This window comes from Sesamum indicum, linkage group LG13, assembly GCF_026168435.1.
Source record: "Sesamum indicum cultivar Baizhima isolate 11 linkage group LG13, ASM2616843v1, whole genome shotgun sequence".
Classification (NCBI taxonomy): Eukaryota; Viridiplantae; Streptophyta; class Magnoliopsida; order Lamiales; family Pedaliaceae; genus Sesamum; species Sesamum indicum.
In genome coordinates this window covers 15330770-15356614 of record NC_142669.1, presented here as the reverse complement: position 1 = coordinate 15356614, position 25845 = coordinate 15330770, and the positions used below count along the sequence as shown (strand labels likewise).

Genomic DNA, 25845 nt, shown 5'->3' with positions numbered 1-25845 from the left:
ATACTCAATATTTGTCATCATTCAAAAACACCTTATCTAAGTATTTTTAACTGTTTTAGCATAAATATATACATATACATAAATATATATAAAAAAGTCATAATTTCACAAAGAATAGTAATTTTTGTCCCCGAAAACAGAACATTAAACATACAATACTTATTTTAAATTATCTCCAAAAACAAATCCAAAATACACACTTATTTATCTTTGTTTTTCTATGTATCTCCACAAAACACTCAGAAAATGAATCCAAACATTATGCCTGTGTTTTAGCCCACTTTTTAAAAACAGAATTTTTAATGATTTCAACTTCTGATTAATATGTAGGGTTAATTATATTTGCCACCCTTCAACCATATAAAAATATGGTTGATCTAACTATGTTAATAATTCCGTTAAATTGTGGTTGATCTAATGCTAACATGATTTTTGTGATCGTTAAACTGTCCACTGAAATATTATAAATTTTTCTGCCCTCTAAATATTTATATATACACTTCCTATATTATGCGAAATTAGCTAAAAACCTATATTATTGTAAACCCTACAAAGGCCTCTTATGTTTATTGACAAAGTGTGCATTACATGCGCAAAATAAGAAAAATAGGGAGCTTGTGATTTGATGTTACATAATAATTTTATTTTATTAACTAATATAAATTGTTAGTTTGTTTATATTTTAACAAATTATATGTATTTATAGAATATAATAATTAAAGATCAAAGTACCAAAAAAGTATATCACCTTTTTTAAGTTATATTATATTGTAATCGTTAAATTAAACTTTAATGTTATATTCGTATTTAAAATACTTTTTTTCTAATTTTAAATTTTAGAAAAATGAAATCATTTTAACAAAATGAAAAAGAAAACACACACACACATATATATAGTTTAAAAAGAAAAAAAATATTTATCCTGTTATTGATCACTAATATATTAATTGGGAGTAAATATAATTTCCATTCAATCTTTTTATTAATGTTAACAAAATTCAGTGAATTTTAACTAACAAATAGAATTTGTTTTCGTAGATATAATTTTCTAAATTATAAAAAATGTACATATAATTATACCAAAATACAGAAAGTACCATGTAATTTCCTTTTTTTATTTATTTTGCACGCCCAATGCTTCGTATGCGTCTGCTGTTAAATTTTGACAAATACGCCCCAATTATTGCTATGCCCAACGTATAGAACACTCTAATCGAATATATGATTAGTGCAATTGCGACATAAAAAGCTCCCAATATCAACTGAAGTTACATTACTGAACCAAGAAGCCTAAATATCCACAACAAACAAACGAGCAGAAGCTTACAAAGCATCACCAGTGCTCTAGAGTCTAGATGCATATGCTGGCAACAAGAGGTGCATTTCAGATCAATTCACAAGCTTATTTATGGACCAGAAGGCGTAAGCAAAAGCAACCCATGTAAGAGCAATCAAATATATGAGTTAAGCCTGTAGTTGCTACAAAATAAACAGCGTCCGTCCATCTAAGGTGCCTTTATAAGACTATGAAACTATGAGGTCAAGTTAGATAACATACAAGTTCTGATAGATATATTATGTACATATATCTATATAATTACTTGCCATCTGAGGTAAACTTGAAAAAGGATATTGGCAATTCACGCTCCTTCCATATGGTTACTTCCAACTTGAGCTGTCCAGCTGAGGTTATAAAGTCATTAGGAACTAGAACACATTTTTTCACAGGAGGCTGTGTAATCCATTGTGGAATGCTCTCTGCTATGGTTTTTAGCTTGATCGAGCTAAATCCATCTTTGGCAGTAAGTTCATACGAGAATTCTCTCTTTGATGAAGTCGGGGCAATGCACATAACATTGACAAAACTTCCAAGAGGCTCAAAAGAACGGTTAAGGATAAAAAGTATACTTTCTGTCTTTTCTTGGAGGAAAGCATGAGTCTGACTATTGTCCAGTGAGATGGGGAACCCATAGTTAAAGCGGAATTGTGTGGAAGATCTTGAATGTTCTGAGGCGAAGTGAGTGTACAAGCCTTTAGGCAGACCAACATAGTTACAGTCAGGATGGGGGCATGAACAGGGGGCGTATTTGCATGTCCTCTCATGATCAAGTTTCTTACTATAACTTAATGACTCTGTGCACCCATGCAGCATGTTCCCACACGAGACTCTGATTGATTCAAGAACCTTTTCCAGTGCCCTGCAGCGGTTGTACCCAATTGGCCAGCAGCAACTTGCACATTTGTTCCTCATCTTGATGCAGCATGATGCACACGCTATATGCCCATTCTCGCACTATATTAAAATCCAGTCAATAAATCAGCTTAATAATTACCTAGTGATGAAGCATTTATAGGGTAGGATTACCATATGAAAATTGATGCCATAGGCTTATGTCAGGTATTAAGGTCCTTATACTGAATAGCCAGTGCAGAAAAGATATAGGAACTTCCTTAAGCCACACAGTTTTTCTTAAGAAATAAAACAAGAGCTGCTGACTAAGAATTTTCTGAAATAGCAATTTGTCCTTGTTCAAGCTTAAAATTCACGTACAGAAGTTTAGTTTGCCAAGTTCAGCTGAGACAACAAACAGAATTGAACAGACAAGACCTAATCTGGTGCTCAAGAAAAACACAAGAAAAACTTGGACATACACTTGAATATTTGCATTTGAAAAACTATATTACATGGAAAAGATTTTCAGAAAGATTAAACAATTCACAACCATCATCATACTCTTGATCGTTGTTAGGAAAAACTAATTATTCTGTAAATAAATAAATTATCCGCTTAGTGTCCAACACATTTAGCTATTTATCAGCACTTACAATTAAACTAGTTTCTTTCCACCGCTCTGATAAAGCCAACTCATTTCAGTCTTCACTAATAAACCACACCAACTTTGCCTTCTTATTTTGTAATAATTAATCTTTAAGCGATGTTTGCTGCAATGACCTAAGAAAGGCTGATGTTAGCAGGTTCAAAATAGCAGCTTCTAAGGGTTTCACCCCTACATGATGCCTTTAATGAAAGCTTGGCTGATATTTTCAGCCTTAAATAGGCTGAAGATCTCCACCCTCAAGAGTAGCCTGCTATTACCATGTCTTTAAACTCTTTGAAGGCACCTCCATTGGCGCCTTTATATGAAGGTTTTGCATCAACCGTCCCGATGCCTTCAAAACAATATGCAGAAGGTGCCACAAACAAGACGGCGAAAAAAGAAAATCATCTTAGGTTGATTTTGTTAATTATTATCAACTTATTATCATCTACCAATTTTCATGTGGGAACTGCGATCCCTCCAGTGTTTGCACCAAGAAACAGAATTAACCACTTAGCATACCCGCAACACCTACCAAAGCCATGATGAAATGAAAGCCCCAATCTTTTTAAAAAGCAAAGAGCATAGATAATACCCATAAACCAACTCCAATAGGAGATCAAGTCAGAATGCCATGCAAGCTTGAATCTTGATGATATTTCACGCAAAAAACAAATATTTATCAAGAAAAGAAGACATATAAACATCAAGAATTAGAAACCCAGCAATCAATTACTTACAAAGGAACGTGAAATTAAGCGAATAAAGGGAAAGTTAAAGATACTTGATTAACGGGCGGACTGAGAGGTTCAAGGCAAATGGGGCAATCCAGCACATCCGGGTCTACCAGAGTCACGGAAACGGGCGCTGGCGCATCCCCACGTGCAGGCACCGACCCACGACCCGTACCATTCCCAGTAAAAAGCAAATCTATTTGTGGATCAGTTTGAAAGTCGAATTCTGTATGCAGGTTCAGCTGATCTGCTTCTTCCTCTTCTTCTTCTTCGGATGATTCTTCCGATGAATCAGACAACTGGGAGTCAGATTCCTCGTCGCTTTCCTCTTCAGACTCTATATCTACTTCACTGCGTTCCTCTGGTCGTACCTCCCGCTCCGATGGAGGTTGAGGAGCAGCCGCAGTAGACAAGGGGTTTTGGGAGTTCGAGGAGGCGGCGCGGCCACCGGAATTCGTGGAGGAGGCGCTGGCCCTTTTGAGGGTGTATACGATGGGAACGGAAGTCCGGGGTCTCTTGGGCAAGGGTCTGTTGTTGCTGGATCCCTCTTCGTTTCCATCATCATCTCCACCCACAGAAAACCTCGCCATTACAATCTTCGCAGCAGACTCAAAACAGTAATCGTTTTTTGCACTTTGGGTTTTTCATCAATTTTCCACTAGGGGCTGAACTGAAATTTGCAGAACACTCCCTTCAATTTACCAAATCTACTAAATGCCCCTTGTATTTATACGTATTATTATTAAAAAAATATTAATTTGACACTACCACTGTTAGATATAAAATGCAATTACATTATTTAATCCGAATATATTTCCATTTTACGAAAAAATTTATACAAAATTGAATATATACATATATTGAAAACTTAAAATTAAAACTACAAACATAAACAAACATGGCAAAAAATCAAAATATATTTCAAAGATATTTACTAAATTTTGTATATGAATTAAGTATATTTTATAGGTTTATTGAAATATGATAAGGTGAAAAAAAAGATAAAATAATGTGATTCTGTAAAATCTTTAAATGAGGAGTAGATTTAATTTTGATCCCTAAACTAGTCACTGTATCAATTTGGATACTCTCTATTCTATCGTCATCAATTTTGATCCAAGTTTTCTTTAAAACCAACAAAATTAGTACTCTCTGATAATCGACCATCTAAACTAACAGAAAGACGCACATGCCATAAATAAAAGAGGAGTATGTGGTATCAAAATTGATTTAATAACTAATTATTTATGGGACCAAAATTAAAATTATCCATGTTAGCAATGACCTTTTATTCTGTCTTTATTTTCATTTTTTCCTTTGGAAACAGTTTTTATGTTAGTTTAGACGGTCAACTAATGGAGTGGACTGACTTTGATTATTTTATGAAAGTTTAGAATCAAAAAATTGGAAAATGAGATACCAAAATTGATTTAATGACTGATCTAGAAAATCCAGATTAAAATTATTCCATTAATTAATGAGCGGTAATATTAGTTTGATCAGTTCATTTAAAAAATACCAGGATAGTTAAGTCAAGTGTTCGACTTAAAGCTAAAAGAACACGGTAATTTATAAATCCAATTACAAGATACAAAACACCCTGTCATAAAAAAAAATATCAAAATGAATTGAAAAACACAGTACTAGCCCATTTAAATTCATTCTCTTACTTTATTTTCGTAAAATTTTCAATAATATTATAATTTGAAAATTATTTTAACCTAATTTCAATACTATAATCAATTACGACGACTTTCTCATTTTACCTGTGTCTATATTTTTCTATATATTTATGTTTTTGTATATGAAGTTTATATACTATTTGCATCTGAATTGTATTGCATTCTAATTTTTTTCAAATTGATGTTCGTATCCGTGCATTATAAATTAAGTATCTCCAAGACAATTTTCTTGAACTTTTCCAAAGAAGTCTTGTTTTGAAGAGGATAAAAGACAAACTAGCAAAATTTACATGCCAATATTGGAATTATTTGTAAGTACAAGGACTTTAAACTAATTCTTCCTCCTTAGACATTTTTGCCCTATAGCAAAAATCTAAAGACCACGTCGTATAGACACTCCCAATCTTGTTCCTCCAAGAACAAAGAGCGGAAGTTCAAGCAAAGAAATCAACAGGGAGATATGGAGAGTGGCATTGCAACGTTCACCGGAACCTTATCTACCCCTCCAAGACCTGCCGCCGCCGCTTTCCTCCGCCAGAACGGCCCCATTTTCAGCCAACGCCATAATAATTTTCGCCATTTTTTCCCAATTACCACTACCAGTAGTAGTTGGGTTGGTCAAAATGCTAGCTGCGGCAGAAGCAAAGGCAGCTTACGGGTGAAATCGCTAAATCATAGTCTGTCGAGCAAGTGGGAGGTATCGAACTATGCAGCTCCTTCATGGCTGCCGAGATTCGAGGAGCTTGATACCACCAACATGCTTCTTCGCCAGAGAATTATCTTCTTGGGCAGTCAGGTTCTATTCTCTTTCTTTTTTGTTGTTCTTATAAATTGCGATTTTTGAAATGGGTTTGTTATGTTGTGACATATAATCAGTTTTTTCCACTTAGGTGATTCTGGATAATATTTTGAGCTGCCCCTTTTCATTTCGTATCGTTCTGCGATATATGTATAGAAAGTACTTCATATCCGGGAGAGGGTTATTCATAGTTGTTAAGGTTTGGTATTTGTGGTCTAGCGGAATGTAAACATGAAGGGAATGATTTTATTTTATTGAATCTTTTTGGAAAGTAATGAGTTTTGTTTCCTCATTGAAATGAGTGGTTTTGAGATGGGTTTTAACTTGTTCTCTGGAAAACAATTAATGTTGAACAGATTGATGATACGACAGCCGACTTCATCATAAGTCAGCTATTGTTGCTTGATTCTGAAGATCAGAAAAAAGACATCAAATTGTTCATTAATTCACCTGGTGGCTCTGTAACTGCTGGTGAGTCGACTGGCCATCTTCTTTATTAGATATGCCTTACCCTGTTTGCTTTTTATCAAAGTTTATTCGCTATGATTTGAACTTGCAACCAAGAATAGTAGTTGATAGAATAACATTTTTACTTCATTTTGCTATTTTGACCCGAAAAGCTTACTAGGTTGGGAAATGTTAGATGCTGACTTCTGGAAAGCATAATATGAATAAGTTATTAAGCATTCACAATAAGAATTGTTGACATCTTCCAATTTCTAAAGATATTTGCTGCTAGGAACACTTAAATCTAAATGACACTTGGACTTGGTCATTCTTCTCATTGTCGTGCTGTAGTCCTCGATTTTACAATATGATTCATAGTGTCTTACGTTAGATGTATAAGCAAGAGTTAGCCCCTCACTCAACCCTGCAACAATGGAAAACAGCATCGTAAGTGATCATATGTTGCGAGCACCCGCACTTATGAGTTTTCCGTGCATGCAAATTGACATGCATCCTCTGAAGTTTGCCTTCTTTACAGTAGTACCTTTGCTCCAGCTTCCTTCCATTTAGTGTTGTGAGCACGTTGTATGTGATTACATACGCACACACAAGCTAGTATTATGTTTGGTCGATATGGAACTTCTAACAATTGATCACGAATCAGAACCTTTTATATAGCTGTTCTCTTCCTCTGTCTGGAATGTTCTAGTCTATTTTTGCTGGGACCTATATCCTGTTTTTTGAATTCTTTTGCAACGTAGATCCCAATCATTTATACAAAGTATTTTATACCAAAAGCAGCAAAACTTCTACTGGCTATTTTCAGAATGTAAATCCTTTCTATTCCTGAAACCTTCCTTTCGACTTCTTAATATAGGAATGGGTATATATGATGCCATGAAATTGTGCAAGGCTGATGTGTCTACCATCTGCATGGGTCTTGCTGCTTCAATGGGTGCATTCCTCCTTGCCTCTGGTTCTAAGGGAAAGAGGTTTTGCATGCCAAATGCTAGAGTGATGATCCACCAGCCACTTGGAACAGCTGGTGGCAAAGTAAGTGCTTACTTTTAATCCTTTAGGGGACTTGTAGTTGTTTATATTTGTCCCTTTGTTTTTACTCATAATATTAAGGAACTATGTACTGAAGTTCTCTGTCAGGTTTCTACTCTGTTACTTTAGAAAGTTACTTTGAAAGTAGCTGGAGACAGTTCTAATTTTCAGTTAATATTGGCTACTATGAATCTGGTGAAGTACTAAAGCTCACATGGGAGGGATTTTAGATCTACAGCCCAACTCACTCACTCCAGAAACAATGTACTACTGATGCAATGCCAATCTTATTAAGGGATATTGTACTGATAATTGGTGCTCCTTCTGGACTCATCAGAATTTAATGTGGCTTGTTATTCCAGGCAACGGAGATGAGCATTCGCATAAGAGAGATGGCATATCACAAAGTTAAGCTGAACAAGATATTATCAAGAGTCACAGGGAAGCCTGAACAGCAGGTCAGCCTATCCACATTAAATCCTCCTCAACCCCTCTCCTGTTTTCTTTTCTCAAATGTTGTTCAATTAATGCTGTCAGTTTCTTTTTCTATGGGTCTTACTATTTTTTCTTTCCCCTGCTTCCGGCCCATGTCTGATTGCACAGATTGAATTGGATACTGATCGTGATAATTTTATGAACGCTTGGGAGGCAAAGGAGTATGGATTGGTTGATGCAGTCATTGATGATGGCAAGCCTGGACTAGTTGCACCAATTGCAGATGCTTCACCTCCACCCAAAACCCGGGTGTGGGATCTTTGGAAAATAGAAGGCAGTAAAAAAGCCAAGAAGAATTTACCGTCAGAAGAAAGGATTTTACACAACGGATATGCAAGTGGGCAAGGTAATGATGAGGCACAAGGCACAGCGCAGAATTAGTAAGCGGCACGCGTCAATGTGGCACAGCGCCATATATTTCTTGTATGCATGGTCGCATCTAGACTTTTGGCAATTTTTGGTGGTGTACCAGCAAACCAGGAGATAGAAGATCAAGTTAAAGGAAGAGGATAGACAAAATCTACCATCTGATAAATATGACATTCAAGAATTGTGTGTATATGTTGAACTCTCCCATTGTGAAAAAGTAAGAGGATAGAAATGGAACCATCTCTTAGAGCCAAATAACTTGTCACTGTTAATTTGTGATCTGTGCTCGAGTTCATTTCTCTACTTGTTTGCATCACAAATTATTGTTATTGGATTCCTTAACCCCCCCCCCCCCCGGGGCCCCGTGAAATTAAATATCTCGAGTAGATTTAATTAGACATGGAGAAGGTTCGTTCCTCACACATCTAACAGATGGAACAAAAATAGCAGTTCGGAAGAACATCTTTCAAGTAGAAGAAAAAAAGAATGCTTCCTCTTTTCCAGTCAAAAGGCCCGGGTTACATTACATCCAGAACCAAGAGTCTGCCAATTAAAGCCCCAACAGCTGGTTTTCAATATATAAACTGTGTGATAATTTCAGCTGCAAAATATGAACTTTCAGAATGCATGTACCTACAAGACGGCCAGAAGTAATGAATAAATATGTATTCCGACTTAACATGGTACATAATAGTATGAAAAGTGAGTACAAATCTTCCCTTCCATACAATGCAATAAGTCCTCCTAATCTCTCTTTTGCGCAGGTTATCACCTACTTATTTGTAAAAAAATGCTGCACGCAAAGTTGGTAAAGCAATTTCATACATTCACGTGCCCAGGTTTTTATTTTCAGATATCAACATGCAGCTCATAAAACAATAATTGACAGGAAGACTTAAAGAATGCCTGTTTCCTCATGACACCACCTCAAGACGGCAGGCGTAAAGTAATAATAGCTCTGCGCTTGCCTTCATCTCGGAACCTTATTTGAAAAAATGGTGTAATCTGTATGGCAAATTCTCAATGTTGAGATGTCTATGCTCAGAGGTAGCCTGAAAATTTTAATTTTTCAAACGGAGTTGACAGAATCAGCATCACTGCTTTCACTGTCGCTACTGCTACTTCCGCTCCCGCTTCCACTACCACTACCACTTCCACTGCTCTCACTCCCACTGCTACCACTAGAGCTAGAAGTCTGGCCTTCTTTTTCCTCTGCATTTACCTGCGCCCTCAGTGCTTCTGCGGCATTAGGTCCCTTATCAGCTTCATCATCACTAGCATCAACATCAGCAATCTCATCATCTGAATCGGTTTGATGTGGTTTATTCATATCAAACTCAAGTTCTTTCACTTCAATAGTTCCTCCATCAGTCGCTGCATTACCATCATCTTCATCAGCATTCATTATATCCAGTTCCTCATCTAGGTCATCCTTCTTCAGATCCGGTGATGGATTTAATGAGTTTGCTTGTGCCGCAGGGTACTCAACGGTCTTCTCCTGTCTTGGTTTTGCATCTGGTCCAAAAGATAAAAGAATCAAGAACTATTACATGTAACTAGAAACATATCTCAATGCATGCATTCACAGCCACAAGGACCTTCAGGCAAATATTATGAAGCATACAAATGATTTTGTATTTGAAAATGTACTCCATCTAGTGACAATTGAGGACACCACCACCCCTCAAAGTAAATAAGTGCAAAACATACTCCTAAACTCAATGAATTCAACAGTATCTCAGACCAATTAGAAATTGTTTACTGCAGGAACAGTAGATACTCTTATTTGGAGAATAATGTCATCCTTACTGCTAAATTCAACAATAAACAGACAGGACTCAATATTGTCCACCATATGCTTATGACTTCTCATAGTACCAGAAGGTAAAGAGGGGAACCACCTGCTGTTTTTCAATAGCTTAAGAGATAATTATACAGCCTCCCTTGTGCTTTAACTAATTACACAAACCTTCCCTCAGTTTGAAAAATTATACCAACCTCGCTACTTTCTCTTACTAACAATCACCCCTGTCCGGTATCAGATGTAGAACTGAACTCTCAGTGACTCAAAAAACATCTAACTGAACTAGGTGAATCGGAAAGTATCTTCCTAGAGTCAAACATATATATCAGCCTCAATAATTATTCTTTCTCTCCATTACAGTTTCAAGGCACATGCATTGCCCTGATTTTGCCTCTCTCTTCCTTACCGACGTTCCTAAGCAGCAAGAGAGAAACTTCTAACCTTCAGAACTAACATAACTGAGGAGAGAACTTAGTGTTCTTTTTCTGAGATAGTCAAATGTAACAGCTAATCCAACTGGATGGAATTGGTTAGGCTGAAGTAGAATGAGAATAAAATCCATATGTAGTGCATGCTGTACATAATTCTGAATTAAGATAAACATACCTGAGCTTCTGAAGTCCCCAATCTCAATTCGTTCCACTTCAACCTGCACCAGCATGAAAGTAAAAGCCTTGTATATTAGTACAACAGCAAAAAGTAATCATAAGCACAGCTTGCACTCAACTTCACATACAAGCAGAACAGAAGTATTTCAGAATAAATCTTAGCATTGTGGATAAATCAAGTCTGGGTCCAAGTAGATTATGAGAAATAAAGAGGGTCTCACGATAGGAGGTAATATTAAGTGAACCCCCTGGGAGCACAACAAAGATATCAGAAATAATAATGAAATCCAGCAAAAGCAAATTAACTTCGCACTCATTCTATATGCTCCGATCTGTCAATCTTCTTTGTAACACGCCATTTGAAAGTTAAAAACTTAAAGAAAATTCATATTTAAGAAAGATTAGAAGCAATTCTAGAAGAAACTCACAGGCACTGCAGGAAATGTGTCTTTGTTCGCAGGCTGATGCTTAATCCCTTTCGTGAGAGGTGGTGAGCTTGCATCAGATAATCCAGCTGGTGCAGCTGATGCCCCTGCGGATTCACCTAGCATCCTGTTATGCCTCAACCGCTTAACAGCACGGTGCAACCGTTCTAACCGAAAAGACTCGCCATCAAAGAATAGAACAGCATCATTATCCTTGTAATCCTCAGTAGTGCCCTCGAAAATCACCTTGGGCTTCCCAGGTTGAATATTTTGAAACTCAACAGTAACCTTATTATCCTTGCTCTTGTGTAATGCGCCACGCTGATTCTTATCAATTGAAGCTGGCTTGAAATCATCTGATAAAGAGAAAAATAAAATCCAAAAACAATGGACAACTTCAGATGTGACCACAGAGAAACGAATTTTGAGCCAGTTATGGAAACTAATGTAAGCAACTGTAACTCAAGAATGTAGAGCAAAAGTGCAACAATGTGACGTGAAAGGGCCATAATGAAAATGCAATTTTATGGTCTTGTTTTTTGTTTTTCTTCCCCAATCAGCGTTTCAATCAGCATGAACCCGCATGGAGAAAAGAGAGAAAAAAGACATTGTATAATAATATCTATCTTTCCTTGCCATCACCAAAACATTTAGTTAGCCCATGAAAGAATACACAAAAAAAACAAAAGAAAGTCAAAACAACATAGAAGAAGAAAGGGATTAGCACTCCACCAACAGAATCAAGTAAATTAGTTAATAAATGTGGCACAAATAGTGACATCAATCAACCAATTCCTAATGCAAATCGCGTATGGACAGACACTCATATCCTAGAAAGTGCGAGAGTAGAGGGAGTTGGCATACAGCGAAAAGTGCAGAATTTGGAGGAATTCTGATCCTTGAAAGATGAGCCTAGGGTTAGGTTGTACCATCGATCGGCTTGAGGCGCTGTACTTGGCTCGTTAGAGTTGTTGATTCCTGCCATTTTTACTGTCAATTCTGATCACCCGCGATTCTGTAGGAATTTCCAGCTCAAAGCGATTGGATGACAAGAGAACAGGGATGAGGTTATTTTCGTCTTTCTCTTCTCATCTGATTGTAAGCTTAAAGCCAAATTTGCCAAATTGCAAACCCTAATTTTGCTAGGCATTCATAACCAACGTTTTCCGTTTTGTGACATGTTGTCGGCAAACCCTAACAAGATGCGATGTGTTTACAAAGAAGTCCCTGGAGATATAAATCATTGCACATTAGTCCCCAATATAATAATTATGGATCACAATCGTCCCTATCAACATTTTCAGTAAAATTGGTCTTGAAAATCACCCACGTTGGTGAAAAATGGTAGAATCAAAGTGCAAATTTGTCGGACCACATTCGAAGCTAGGTCTTCTTTTTTTATACTAACAAATGATGTAAATTCGATTTACGTGCATAATTAAGCCATCCATATTATCGAGGAGCTGAAAATAAAAAAAAAAGATGAAATCATCCAAATAAAAAGTAAAATTACTAAACCACCCTCGTAGAAGCTGTTAAATACAACCATGGGCAAATGAATAGTCGGACAAGATGGTCAATTTTGAAACTTATTGTAAATCAGAAGGTTTATAAATATGCTCTTCAATAAATCATTTGAAAGGAGAATCGTTCCTGAAGGGAAAGCAAGAATTTGATTAAATTCTGCGACTAAACTGTTAGATTATATTATGGGCAGAACTGCATTTTGATCTTGTAATAATTGGATAAGTTTTTGTAACGTTAAATATATAAAGTTATGCATGCTATGAAATTATAATTTATAGTGATAAACATAACAAAATGGTTGATATCTCATAATTGATTGTCCCATTTTTTTGGAAATAAACTCTAGCATTCAAATTTTTCTTTCCATTGCAAATACTTTTTGAGGCAAAATTACTCTCACATCTTTTCTCACCATTATTCTCAATTTATTTCAAATTTCTCTTTTATTTCTTCTTTAATCTGTTACTGACTTAAGTATTGGAGTGCTAACTCTTGTTGCAGGGCTAGTCCTCTAATAATCTTAAGATTTTCTTAAAGATTCTTCGATCATTGTGGTGTTGCCAAATTTTTGGTATGTCAATATGAAGTCATATTGCTCTCCCTCAAAACATTATTTTGACGTCCTTTTTAATAAGTGGGAATTACAGAAAACCACCTCGAGGAACTGCATAATAAAAGAGCATTTTCGTCTTATTTTGTCTTTTTGTCCAAAGCTTTATTGACAGGGACATTATTGACATTTTATATTTTCAGGCCATTTTTTTGACCGAAAAGCACTGATAGGGATGATTTTATAATTATATCAAAAGTAAGAATAATTTATATAATTACGTGAAAGATCAACAGATGTAAAAGTAATTGTCTCAAAATTAAATCCCAAAACTTTTAAGTGGCCCTAAACTAATTTGCAGAAAGTCTAGTGCCAATACTGAAATACCATTAACTAACGATCCAAAATTGTCCCCGGGTGACACATCTGTATCTGCCCCAAAATTTATTGCTCAAAGAGCCCTAATGGCTGCTCAAGTATTACATTCAAATTCATCCATTTCAATCTCAAATTCTCCGGTATTATGCAGAAATACAACAATTCTTCGAGTTCCTCAATTGCGTCGTCTCCCGGCGTGCCCTAATTCTGTCAAGCAGCGCGCGGGAAGGAGACTATCAGTCCAGTGTTCGGAAAATCGAACTCAAACTCTGAGGACTTGCAAGAATTGCAAAAGCCAGTTCGATCCGTTGCTCAATCATCCCCGTGCCTGCCGTTATCACACTGCTCATTTTGGAGGTACTCAACATATTATTCGTTCTCCTTTTTCTTTCCGGAATTCAGTTGGGGAAATGTATCTTTACTCTCACTTTGGAGTGCTTAATCAAAACCACATTTTATCACTTGTTTCGTGAATTTTGGAAATTGTGGGTCTAGAGTTTTTTCTATAGTTGACTACTGGACTTAATTGGAGGCTTATTGTGAAAATGTTTGTTTTTTTAGGTGATTCGATTTGCCTACTTGCTTTTCAAGTCATAATATGGCAACGTGATGATCTTTATTTATTTATTGAGCGGAATGGATGAATTAATCATGAATGTACATTTCAATTTAATGTAAACGCGCGAGCCTGGAATTAGGAGGCAATTGTGGTGGTGCACCTTTGTTATGTGAATTGCATTTACAACATTACATATACATGTGCCCCTGAAGAGTGTGAAATCAATGTTGTCGAAACTTGAAGTGATTCCAAGAATGATTCCTTGTTACTACACTGCCGATGGTTACAACATATGACTGGTTTATTATGTCATCTAAACAATTAGAAATTATACTTGATTAGCCTCTGGACTGCTCAATCATTGTAAAGTCTTACAGGAGCTTAGGCATTTTTCCTGATATAGGTTCTAAATTTAAATTTTCCTTTCATCATTTTTATGCTGTCCAGGAGAAACCAAGAGAAAGTTTGAGAGTGTATATACAGGCGGCACCATGGACACCCCTGACTCCGGAAAAGTTTTCCAGTACTGGCATTGTTGTGGGTCTGAAGATCCCTTTGATCCTGGCTGCACCGCTGCACCTCACTCTTCTTATGATGACTGATGATGCAACAGGAAGCAGGACATCGTGTCCAAGACATATAGTGATTATCTATTGTTTTTGGTCTTCCCTTTCTGTAACTGAAATTACTTTCATATGTTCCGTAGTCTCTGCTCTTGAAAAATGTAAAGCATTTTCGTACATTGTCCTTATAAAAAAAAAACAAACAGAAATAAAACCTTTTTGGTTTTTTAATCTGGCTATTTTACCTTTTTACGTGTTCATCTTGTGTCAGAAGATTATAGTTACTGAACGCCCGGAATGTGTCTCAATTTGTTCGGTTTTTCTTCCTTTGTTTTGGTTTTCTGGCAGACGATTGGGCAAGTGGCGATCACCTTACATATGTGTGGGATAGGCTCACATGCACAACATCAAGCTCAAATGAAGTCTGGGAGAATTAAACTGATAATCTTTTTGATGTTTTTTGGAATTACTAAAAGTTTAGAAGTTCAAAAATTTGATTTGAGATCTTGCAGTTGTCAACTTTATGAAGCCACTGTGCTACATGTACTTCAATTGCGCATAAAAGTTCTTGTGGAAGGGTTGGATGGGAGGGATTGTGAAAGGGATATGCACTCAATTTTCTGTTTGGTAGGAAGAAAGTTCGAGAGGAAGCGAGATGTCAGCCATTATTTGGTATTCGTACATGCCCTTGTGTTGTTATGAATTATTATATAGGTCCCGTTTATTTTTCATTATTAGGTTGTATAAGCAATTTAACCCACCTAAATAAGGTGTTTATTTTGCATTATAAAAATTCATTTTTAATTCAAGAGTCTAATACTAATTACTGCTTATAGTAAAGAATTCAATATGCAAACAACCTGAGCAAACATAATATAATTAATACACGCTTTTCTTATCTTTTTTCTTTTCTTTTCTGTTTTTAAATCATGTCACCCAAACAACTTATATTACAAAGTAAATGGAGCCTTAGTTTTATAATAATTTTTCTGTAGCTTGTCACACATATAATAGCTGGTCACAACATAGGAAAGTTTTTCTGAATCAAATTTTTGGCCAAACAATATAGCATATATATTATATTTGTTATATAATTGAAAGAAAGCGATCAATTACAACGCAATCCAATAACACTTCGCTTACTCTAGAGAGTTAGCCTTTTGGATGCCATCAACCCGTCATATGAGGCGTCTATGCATATTTTTCTTTCTTAATGTATATAAAATTCAATAAATCGATACCTCAGAATTAGAATATATTAAGAATATTCTTGAATTGTCCTACTCATACTACAAATATTCTTGAATACCCTCCATTTCATTTTAGTAGAATAATGGCTAGGTAAATTGCATTATAAATAATACGGTCGTTCAGATTGAGGTCCTAAATATAAATTTGAGGTCATGAGTTTCTGTCGCACTGGATGTATGGGTATCTTTTTCATTTCATGCGATTGTATTGGGATTTATTTCATAGTTATTTGTTATATAGATGTGTTGATTGGATTGGTGTACTGTTTAATTTATGAAATTATTGATGTAATTACACCATGTGCTTAATGCAATTTACCCCCTTACGATATTGAAAATGAGCAAATTACCCCTATAATAAAAAAATAACAATTTATCCCTCCCGTACTTTTTAACATAGAGCAATTTACCTCCATACTAAGAAGTTAAATTGTTTCATCTTAAAAAAACACAGAGGCGGTAAATTGCTATATTTTAAAAAATATAGGAAAATAAATTATTATTTTTTTAATAAAGAATAATTTACCTATTTACAAATCACAACGATGTTGCTTGCATTTTGTTTTTCTAATTATACAATTATCGCTCTTAAAAACAAAAAAAAAAATAAAAATAAAAGTAGTGTGATTACAAGAGCAACGGGCCGTGATGGAAATGTTTGGTAATCCCTTCAAGAACATGTAATGGAGGCTAACTTGCCACGAAATATATTAAAAGCGTATAAGCAAACCAAATTTGGAAAGAAATAGTGCTACATTGGGATTGATGTATGGCAAGAGTTGCTTGTTGATTCAATTGAATAATTGGGATGACGTGCTTTGCTTTTCACCAACCCACAAGCGCATTTAATTAAACAAGAAACCTCAAGAATCTTTAAACTAAAAATGAAAAAACCTCAAGGCTGTGTTTGTATTTGCGTCTCTGCATTTTTCAAGACAAAATAAAATACACTTAATATTTATTTTTATATTTTTACACTTTATTTGCGTGTTTTTTTTGTTTTTCAACTTTCTATATAATATATATATATATATACATAATATAAAACAGACATGATTTGATAATAAATAGTAATTTTTGTCTTCAAAAAATACAACATTAGCCATAAAATAAAGTCAATATATGAACTATACATACTTGGGTATCAAAATAAATTATTCTAAAAATAAAAATTGTGAGAATTTATTATAATTCAATATTTAATTATTAGGTTTATCATACTTTTTAATTTTTTTTTGTATTTTCCATTACCTACCGATAGTCTGAAATCCAAATGTTAACAACCAACTTCAATTTCATTCCAATATCAGGTTAGTATTTTATATTTTTATTCATAATTTTCAATAAATTTATGATCATTGAGACCTAAATCACATATAACTCTTTGTAATTGAATTATTTTAAAGAACATATAATTTATTATATCATTAAGAATATTCTAATTTGAAAATATTAAGTCAACATATTTAACAACAATTGAACTTAAAACTACAAGATTTTAAACTTTAATTTTATATATCATTCTATTCAATTGCTTATCAATATGTTGAAAAACATACCTAGCATAGTAATATATTTATATAACAAATCTTGATAAATTATTGTATATGATTCAAGAATTACACGATAAATATTTTTTTGACATCTTAAATTTTTAAATTTAATACATTTGAATTAAATAGACTGATCGATAACAATCCAATTTAAATTGGAAAGAAAACGGAAGCATTTTTGGTAGCGTCCAAATTGGGTATCAAAGCCCATGGGTATTAACAGGTAGAATCTACCCAGCCGAAACTCAATACATATTTTTTTGTTGACTCTAGATCTAGATCTAATAATATAGATTGGGCTTGAGTCGGAACATTTTATTTTTTCTATGAGCCTGAATAGGTTCTTACCCCCATTCATTAATAACAGCCACCCTCATCAATATCTCCGAATATTTCAATCCCTTAATACACAACCAAGACTTCCGTTACTACAAAACCCCATTTCTCTACGTATTTCTTTCGTATACCTCTACACAACCTCCATGCACGCCTCTCTCTCTCTCTCTCTATATATATATATATACCATAATTTAACTTGTAATAATTAATATCCATGCCGTGCGTATCATGTTCTCAATCAACCTTCAATGGAGGCAGCTCTCTTATCAGGTAGTCTTCGATTGCCCATCATCAGACGGTTGTCGTCGAGGAACCCCTCTGGCCGTAGAAGAAACGCGCTTCTTGTTCATGCAAAACAGGGGGATCAGAGACGTGAGGGAGAATCCGTCGATGAGAACTCGTTCCTTCTGAGTATTCGTATCAAGAAAACAAAGGCGGTGGAATCTATCGAAAGAAGAGTATTGTGGAGTGAAGGGGAGAGGAAAGTGTCTGTGGACTGCAATGATCAAGGTGTTGTTGAAGCTGTAGAATTGTTGAAGTCGTGTTTTGGGAGACCAAATGTGGCGGCTGTGGGAGTAGTACTGTTAGGGTTAGTCGTGTTGAGTGTCGTTCCATTGACGACGAATGATGTTGTTGGCAGTCTGGTTAGAGTCGTGAATGGATTGCTGGCTGGCAGCCATGTCTCTGTAGATATTTATTTTTAGCAATCTTAATTGAAAATTATTTAAATAACGAGGAAATATTTGTAATAATATCAACAGGACCGTTCTCGACAATTAAGTGGTCCTAGGATGAGTAAGAAAAAAGAGGCCCCAAACCAGACATATATAGAATAGTTGATTCATGACTATAATTATTTTCTTTATTATAATTTTAAGTAATCAATGCCTTAACAAATAATATGCAATATACAAAAAGAAAAAAGATAAAGAAGCAGTACAAGAAAGTAGCAATATGATTAGCTCAACATACAGACTTTGATGTAAGAAGCAACACTTGGAAGCAATACGTAGCCTTAAGTCAAGTAGAAATAGCACCATCCAAGTAAAAGCTCCAGCACCCTCAAACGACACTACAACTATATAAATTAAATTATTTCAAAAATCTCATTTTTCTTTTCAATAAATATAATATTTTCAGATCATAAAGAGAAAATATGTTTAAGTTTATCTTTTAATAGGGTTGGAATGAGAATTGGTACTGGGTCTGAGCTGTCGATTTGATATAATTATAAATATTTTATTATTATTTAAAAAATTATAAATACGTCACAATTATTAACATTCGTCTAATAAACAATCCATTCAACAAGTCCAAACACCAGATCACACGTTTATCATAAGATGATTCTTTTGTCCTTATTGAAGCAAAGAGCTTTTACAAGTGGAGATGGGAAGGAAAATTTTGTTGCAAGTACTTATTTATGAGGGATCATGTAATGGAGGAGAATTTATCTCAAATATAAATAATTATATTCATTATTTTTTTGTTGGCAAATATTGAGATATTTTTAGATAAAATAATAATCTAATTTTGAAAAATGATAAAAAGATGCTAGAGTTTATCTCAAATATAAATAAGTATAATTTAAAAATCAATTTTTGATTTATATAGAAATAAAAATTTTATTTCTTATAGTGTTGTCTTTTTAAAGTAATTAAAAGATCCTAGAAATTATCTGAACAAAATTTCTTTGATTATCTATATTAACTTAACATTTCTCATTTGTTTTAGAAAATAAATTTTATTTCTTATCATTTGTGGTCAAAGTTTATCGAAATATAGAGCAAATAGCGAATCAATTTCAAAAAATAATAGAGAGATTCTAGAACTTATCTCAAATATAAATTAAATACAATTTAGATTAATTCATTAGTTATACAAAATAAACTTTATCTAATATTTTTATTTAAAAAATAACATTTTTTGATATAGTTTGTGGTCAAATTTATTAAAATATTTCAAACATGAATCAACATGGTTTTTGCCATTAACTTGGGACAAAAAATACGTATTATCGTATTTGATGGTATCAAATGCGAAACTCACCGTAATTGTAGAGAGTTGATTGAATAGACCGCTTTAGTAGAAATTATCCAATTTCATAAATTTGACAATAATATCTCAAAAAAAATAACAGTCTAACGGCCAGATGGATCACATGTTTTAAAAATTCAACCTCTTTCCTCACCATCTTGATGCCTTTCGTAGATCAATCAAATCCTGACTTATTCACTTTATCACCTGCAGGTGGAGGAATAAATCCAGGTTATGTAAGCAAAAGTTTAGTGAAGCTATGAGTGGGTGCACATAGAAGAAAATGTACATAATAAAAAACTCGATTAAAATACTTAAAATATATCATATTGACTAACAACAAAAACAATTGAACCTTGAAGACTATACTAGCCAAGAAACGAATCACATGATCACCACTTGTGTCTTCTGAAAGATCGTTTACTACCTTATTCTCCATAGAGGAAGCGACGCTACGACCGCATAGAACTGGTCATGCCTAGATACATGGTGGCGTCAATCACGCACAAACAACCACTAGCCTGTCCGTAAAAGAACATCTCAAGAGGGAACAAAACACGAGACCACAATTGGCAGCCCAATGCTACCTTAGCATGCCCTGCGAACTGTCCAATTCCAGGCTCATTGACCGGTTAGCAAGAACTACATTATCAAATCCATAAAGCCAAATGAACAACCATATAGAAAATAGACTGTACAAAGACTACCAGCATACTGAGTATTACGACGAATTGAACAACGTCAAAATAAATAGAACTTCTTGGATACGCATTTGGACTCTAGAGGTGACTCAAATAGAAGTTCATAACAAATAACAGAATACCATATGATCAACATAATAATCACATTATATCAATTAACTTCATAGAGTTCCGAATGCCCACTCAAATCCATATAAATAATCAAATATCAAATTCATTCATTTGTCAATTATAATTATATAATAAATCTAAATCCTCAACAATCATTATACTAATTATTTATAAAATATTGTTTTTTATATAACTCCAAATCAGTTTTTGCCCACGAAACTTACAAAAAGCCCAAATATCTTGTTTCAGTTCACGGGATTTGAGTGTCTTTTTTGCATCAAATATCATTAAAATTGAAAAAGTTTATTAAACTATAAAAAAAAATGTAAAGCCTTACCCATTCTAGAAAAGTTTATAAACTTTAATATTTATATTTTAATTTTATAAACATATTCTTTAAAATTTTATCAAACACTTTTTAATACTTTATAAAATATTTAAAAAAGAATTATAGATTCATCCAAACATTCTCTTTCACAGAAAATATTTACATAAATCAAATTTGATACAATCAAATCAATTACAATACATATGATATATTTTACATGTGATTGATTATTTTTTTTTAAATTATACGTTAATCACAAGACTTATCATATAAAAAAAACTTATTTTGTGATTAGTTTATTTTTATCAAAATTTATTTCGGAAGAATTTTCCATCATATAATTAGTTTAGGTATACCAATTGAATTTATTTTTGATGATATAATTGACTTAGGTATACCAATCCCAAATCAATTTAGAATTTCCTCCTCTCTACACGAAGTTTCACCTAATCCAATCATTGACCACACTCCCAACTCCAACGAACTGTCTATTAAATAAAGAACTATGACCTCGTGAAGAATCTAGGGACTAAAATACTGAAGACTGATTGCTTTATGAACTGTGTCATTAACGTGTGGGCCGAAGACATCCATGCCAAGTGCTCGAAGAGAAAAATAATAATCCCCGACTGTATAATATATTCAAGAAAAAGGCCTCACAGAATATTTCCACGCCATTTCTGGTTCGAGTTTAACTGGCTTCCACCTGTAGTCAGCGCCTTCGTCACCACCCGAGTCCGTGATTCGATTTCTCTGCGTTCTTTGTATGTTAAATGTGGAACCTGTTTGTCTATAGTTGTTCTGCTTCAGTTCAAGAAACTCTGCTGTAATTCATGTTAGTTCTTCGTTTACAGTTTTAGGCTTGCAAGACTGCTCTTTTGACGATGTTGTTGGAGCCATTTTTGTGCAGTAATTTGGATTTGTCTGTGGTTGGCTGTTGTTGTGTTCGGTCTCAGACTTGCCCTTTTTCTGCCCCTTGAGTATTATGCCTTTGCTCTTGGTGTAGACTCTCTAAAGGGTAGAAATTCAGGAAGCCCTTTCGCAGAGCTTGTAATCTTCAGTTAGTGTTTGAATTTTGATGGGATTTCAGAAGGTGGGAAGTTTTGCGTGAGGTTTTCGTGGGTGTTTTTTGCTTCAATGGAATCACTTTTAAGTTTAGGGCAAAGTAACGTGCAGTCCACAAAGCAAGATCTTGTATATTCTGTTGTTCCATTGTTGAAACTCATCTGTCTGACTGTCATTGGATTGATTCTTGGCCACCCAAAAGCTCAGTTAGTTCCAAGAGCCACTTTCAAGCTTCTTAGCAAGCTTGTGTTTGCCCTGTTCTTGCCCTGTTTGATCTTCATCCATCTTGGGGAAACTGTAACTCTCAGGAATTTTGTTCGGTGGTGGTTCGTACCTGTTAATGTGATTCTCAGTACTGTAATTGGTGCTTTATTGGGGTTGTTGGTGGCAAAAGTATGTAAGCCTCCTCCGGAATATATTAGGTTTACAGTCATGATGACTGCGTTTGGGAACACTGGCAATCTCCATCTTGCTATCATTGGGTCGGTTTGCCATGGTGCCCACAATCCATTTGGTCCAGCGTGTCAGAAAACTGGGACAGCTTATGTATCGTTTGCCCAATGGGTTGCTGTGCTCATTCTTTATACTCTTGTTTACCACCTGATGGATCCCCCGTTTGAGCGTTATGAGGTTGTTGATGATGGTATTGAAATTCAAGAATTATCCACAAATGATCTCAATCTGCCACTTCTTTTGGAAACTGAGTTGCCTGCAATGGGTAAAACTTCGTTTATTGCTAGATCAAGCCTATCACGAAATTCTGTACCAGAACCTGATATGTTGGAGGAAGGAGGTTCTGGTGCGGGTCCAGGAAGTCCAAAATCCCTTGGATGTTTGACAGAGTCTCAAATTGTCCGAAAAATAAGAATTGTAGCAGAGGAAACTCCAGTCAGCCACATTTTTCAGCCTCCAATATTTGCTACAATTTTGGCTTTCATTGTTGGTATGGTTCCTCCAATCAAATCTGTCGTCTATGGCTATGATGCGCCTCTTTCATTCATCACAGATAGTTTAGAAATTTTAGCTGGAGCAATGGTTCCTTCTGTAATGCTTATTCTTGGAGGAATGCTTGCCGAGGGGCCTAATGAATCGAGGCTTGGATTTCGAACTACAATTGGCATCATTGTAGCAAGACTTTTGATACTCCCCTTGGCTGGCTTAGGAATTGTTTCTTTAGCTGATAGACTAGAATTTCTAATAGCTGGGGACCAAATGTATCGATTTGTGCTTCTGTTGCAGTATACAACTCCAAGTGCCATCTTGTTGGGAGCAATCGCTAGCTTGAGGGGTTATGCAGCTAGTGAAGCTTCAGCACTCCTATTTTGGCAACACATCTTTGCTGTCTTCTCTCTTACAATATATGTAATAATCTACTTCAAGATGCTGCTTTCTTGTGTTTGAGGTCTGTTTCCAACTTACTCAGATTCTTCTAGGCGGATGAACCTTGTACAGTTGAAAGAACGATGATGCCATATTCTGTTAGCCAGAACAATTGATAGAAAATGCAGAGAAAATTCTTACTATTTCCTTCAGTGAATTGGTGAAGATTGTTGTCTATTTTTGGTGCTCTGAGTAGCCGACTTCAAAAACCTACGCTCCTGTATAAAAGACAACTTTTTCCTGCCATGGATTATAGAGATTCTCACCATAAAACATCCATTCTGTTGACAAATTGTTGGAGGTATCCCCACCTCCCAGTGTAGAGCTAATACTTCTTGTTTCTTCTGTTTCATTTAATATTCATGTACATTACTAATATTTTTGTAACTTAAGAAGTTGCATAATTGAATCTATTTTGGATGAATTGCGCATTTTGTACATTTCACGTTCCATGATTAGCATATTTTTCTACTAATATAGTCCACTAGACTAGGCATGCAGATTGTCACTTTCTCAAGGGAGAAGTCTAAAAGAAAACCGTGCTACGCCAGTTTAAGATGTTTCAACTTACAGTCGTTTGATGCTGACATCTCCAGCTGAATAGAATCTTATCAATACCGCTTCAGAACTTACTTTGGTATTTATTCTGACCAACTATTCCTTACCGTCATACTTGACTGTAGTTCCTCCATGACATAGAATTGTAAATGTGCTTACTTAACATGATTTGCCTCTCATAAATTTTAGTGAAATCAAAGTAGCTTTATGCCGTTCAGCTGTTGATCCCATGTTCATGCTCGATTTTGTTGTTAATCTGTATCAAATTTATCCCTCACAACAAGCAGGGCAAGATGTCATGCACTTGGCTTCTGTATCTCCCCAAGCCATTGGCAAATACACGTTTCAGCATCATGATTCCCCCCTTAGCATTCAGTTATACGGCGAGCCATCAAAGCCCTCTTAAACAATGTGATGTAAATTTCAAAAGGCACAATGTGTTCTAGTTCTGCAATATCTTCTTCTTGAGTGAGCCAGTATCTTTTTTGCAGATGTCAGAATGCTTGATGCTTGCATTATCTCTGTCTTTGATTATGTATCTCGTTTTCAGATGATAATTCAACCCATTCTAGATTACTTGTGTTCTGTCGTTCTGTCGTCCCTCCTCATGAATGAGTACTTTTTTTACAGACAGAAAATATCACCAGACATCGTTCATAAGTTGTCTGGATTTATGTTTGGATTTATGGGATCTCTGGCTGACACGCGAATCATCATTTTGTCTAAAGCTAGACATAAATATTCCAATCATGCTACTTTTTGCCTACTCCAATGGTAAAATGGAGGAAGATTACTAGCACTGCCAATTCTTCAAAGTCAAATAGCTTATAGTGGGTATTTAATTGTAACCGTTTAAATAAGTACTTATAGGCTGTTATTGTTTAAAATATGGTGGAAATAGTCTTTTTCATTTACCATTTCTATTTTTGAACTACTTATAATCAACCTGATTTAAACAATTTTCTACTAACTAAAATTGTAAGCATCAAATTATTTTTTCAAATATTCAAATTTCGTTTTATACTTTTGTTTCAAGCATCCTCAACTTTGAGTATTAATTAACTCGTAATTTTATTTACGACTTGTTCTTACCGTAAAAGTAGAAGCTATTATAATCACAAATTTTCACTTAACATTCAACCCTTGGCTTTCTTGCAAATTGTACGAGACAGACATATAGAAAAAGTAAGGGATAATTACACTTTCTTCTTTTAAGATTTTGTATAATTACACGTAAACTTTATATTGTTTGAAAAATTATATCTAGCATCCTATGAAATTTATTTTCGTCTAACAAAGAAGTCTCTGAATTAGTCAACATTCACCGAACTTGCTTATATTAACAAAAAAAAAATTATAAAAAAAAATCTATACTTATACCCTATTGATTTATTATTGATTGATTACAGGTCAAGTAAATTTTTTTATAACCAAATTACTCTCATAATTTTCACGCGTTAATGCAAGTGAGGAGGTATATTTTCAACGTTATAAGTATAATTTAGTCAGGAAAAAATTATTTGACCTGCTATAATTTAGTAACCAGTCAATCGAGTGTAAATATCAATTTTTGTTCAATTTTTTGTTAATACTAGCAAATTCAATGAATTTTGACTAATGGAGGGACTCATTTGTTAGACGGAAGCAAATCTCAGGGGTGCTAGATATAATTTTTCAAACCACAGGAGGTCTACGTATAATTATACTAAATCTC

General features: G+C 34.7%; 5 protein-coding genes across 5 annotated transcripts; 3 read left to right on the top strand and 2 right to left on the bottom strand.

Annotated features, from left to right (window-relative positions):
• Positions 1 to 1423: 1423 nt before the first annotated feature.
• Positions 1424 to 4195, bottom strand: LOC105176130 (putative E3 ubiquitin-protein ligase SINA-like 6). The gene is made up of 2 exons (XM_011098838.3): positions 3604 to 4195; positions 1424 to 2293 (listed from the first exon to the last, which is right to left on the bottom strand). The coding sequence occupies exons 1-2, from the start codon at positions 4141 to 4143 to the stop codon at positions 1598 to 1600; spliced, it is 1236 nt and encodes a 411-aa protein (XP_011097140.1). The 5' UTR covers positions 4144 to 4195; the 3' UTR covers positions 1424 to 1597.
• A 1423-nt stretch (positions 4196 to 5618) lies between these two features.
• On the top strand, positions 5619 to 8715 carry LOC105176131 (ATP-dependent Clp protease proteolytic subunit 3, chloroplastic). The gene is made up of 5 exons (XM_011098839.3): positions 5619 to 6031; positions 6391 to 6505; positions 7359 to 7534; positions 7894 to 7989; positions 8135 to 8715. Exons 1-5 carry the CDS (start codon positions 5696 to 5698, stop codon positions 8405 to 8407), a joined length of 996 nt encoding a protein of 331 aa, XP_011097141.2. The 5' UTR covers positions 5619 to 5695; the 3' UTR covers positions 8408 to 8715.
• A 331-nt stretch (positions 8716 to 9046) lies between these two features.
• On the bottom strand, positions 9047 to 12403 carry LOC105176132 (uncharacterized). The gene is made up of 4 exons (XM_011098840.3): positions 12097 to 12403; positions 11236 to 11588; positions 10806 to 10848; positions 9047 to 9910 (listed from the first exon to the last, which is right to left on the bottom strand). The coding sequence occupies exons 1-4, from the start codon at positions 12215 to 12217 to the stop codon at positions 9465 to 9467; spliced, it is 963 nt and encodes a 320-aa protein (XP_011097142.1). The 5' UTR covers positions 12218 to 12403; the 3' UTR covers positions 9047 to 9464.
• A 1307-nt stretch (positions 12404 to 13710) lies between these two features.
• On the top strand, positions 13711 to 15040 carry LOC105176133 (carboxypeptidase). The gene is made up of 2 exons (XM_011098841.3): positions 13711 to 14044; positions 14694 to 15040. The coding sequence occupies exons 1-2, from the start codon at positions 13774 to 13776 to the stop codon at positions 14846 to 14848; spliced, it is 426 nt and encodes a 141-aa protein (XP_011097143.1). The 5' UTR covers positions 13711 to 13773; the 3' UTR covers positions 14849 to 15040.
• Positions 15041 to 21689: 6649 nt separating this feature from the next.
• LOC105176134 (protein PIN-LIKES 2) lies at positions 21690 to 23997 on the top strand. The gene has a single exon (XM_020698683.2). It carries the CDS (start codon positions 22266 to 22268, stop codon positions 23592 to 23594), a length of 1329 nt encoding a protein of 442 aa, XP_020554342.1. The 5' UTR covers positions 21690 to 22265; the 3' UTR covers positions 23595 to 23997.
• The last annotated feature ends 1848 nt before the right edge of the window (positions 23998 to 25845 follow it).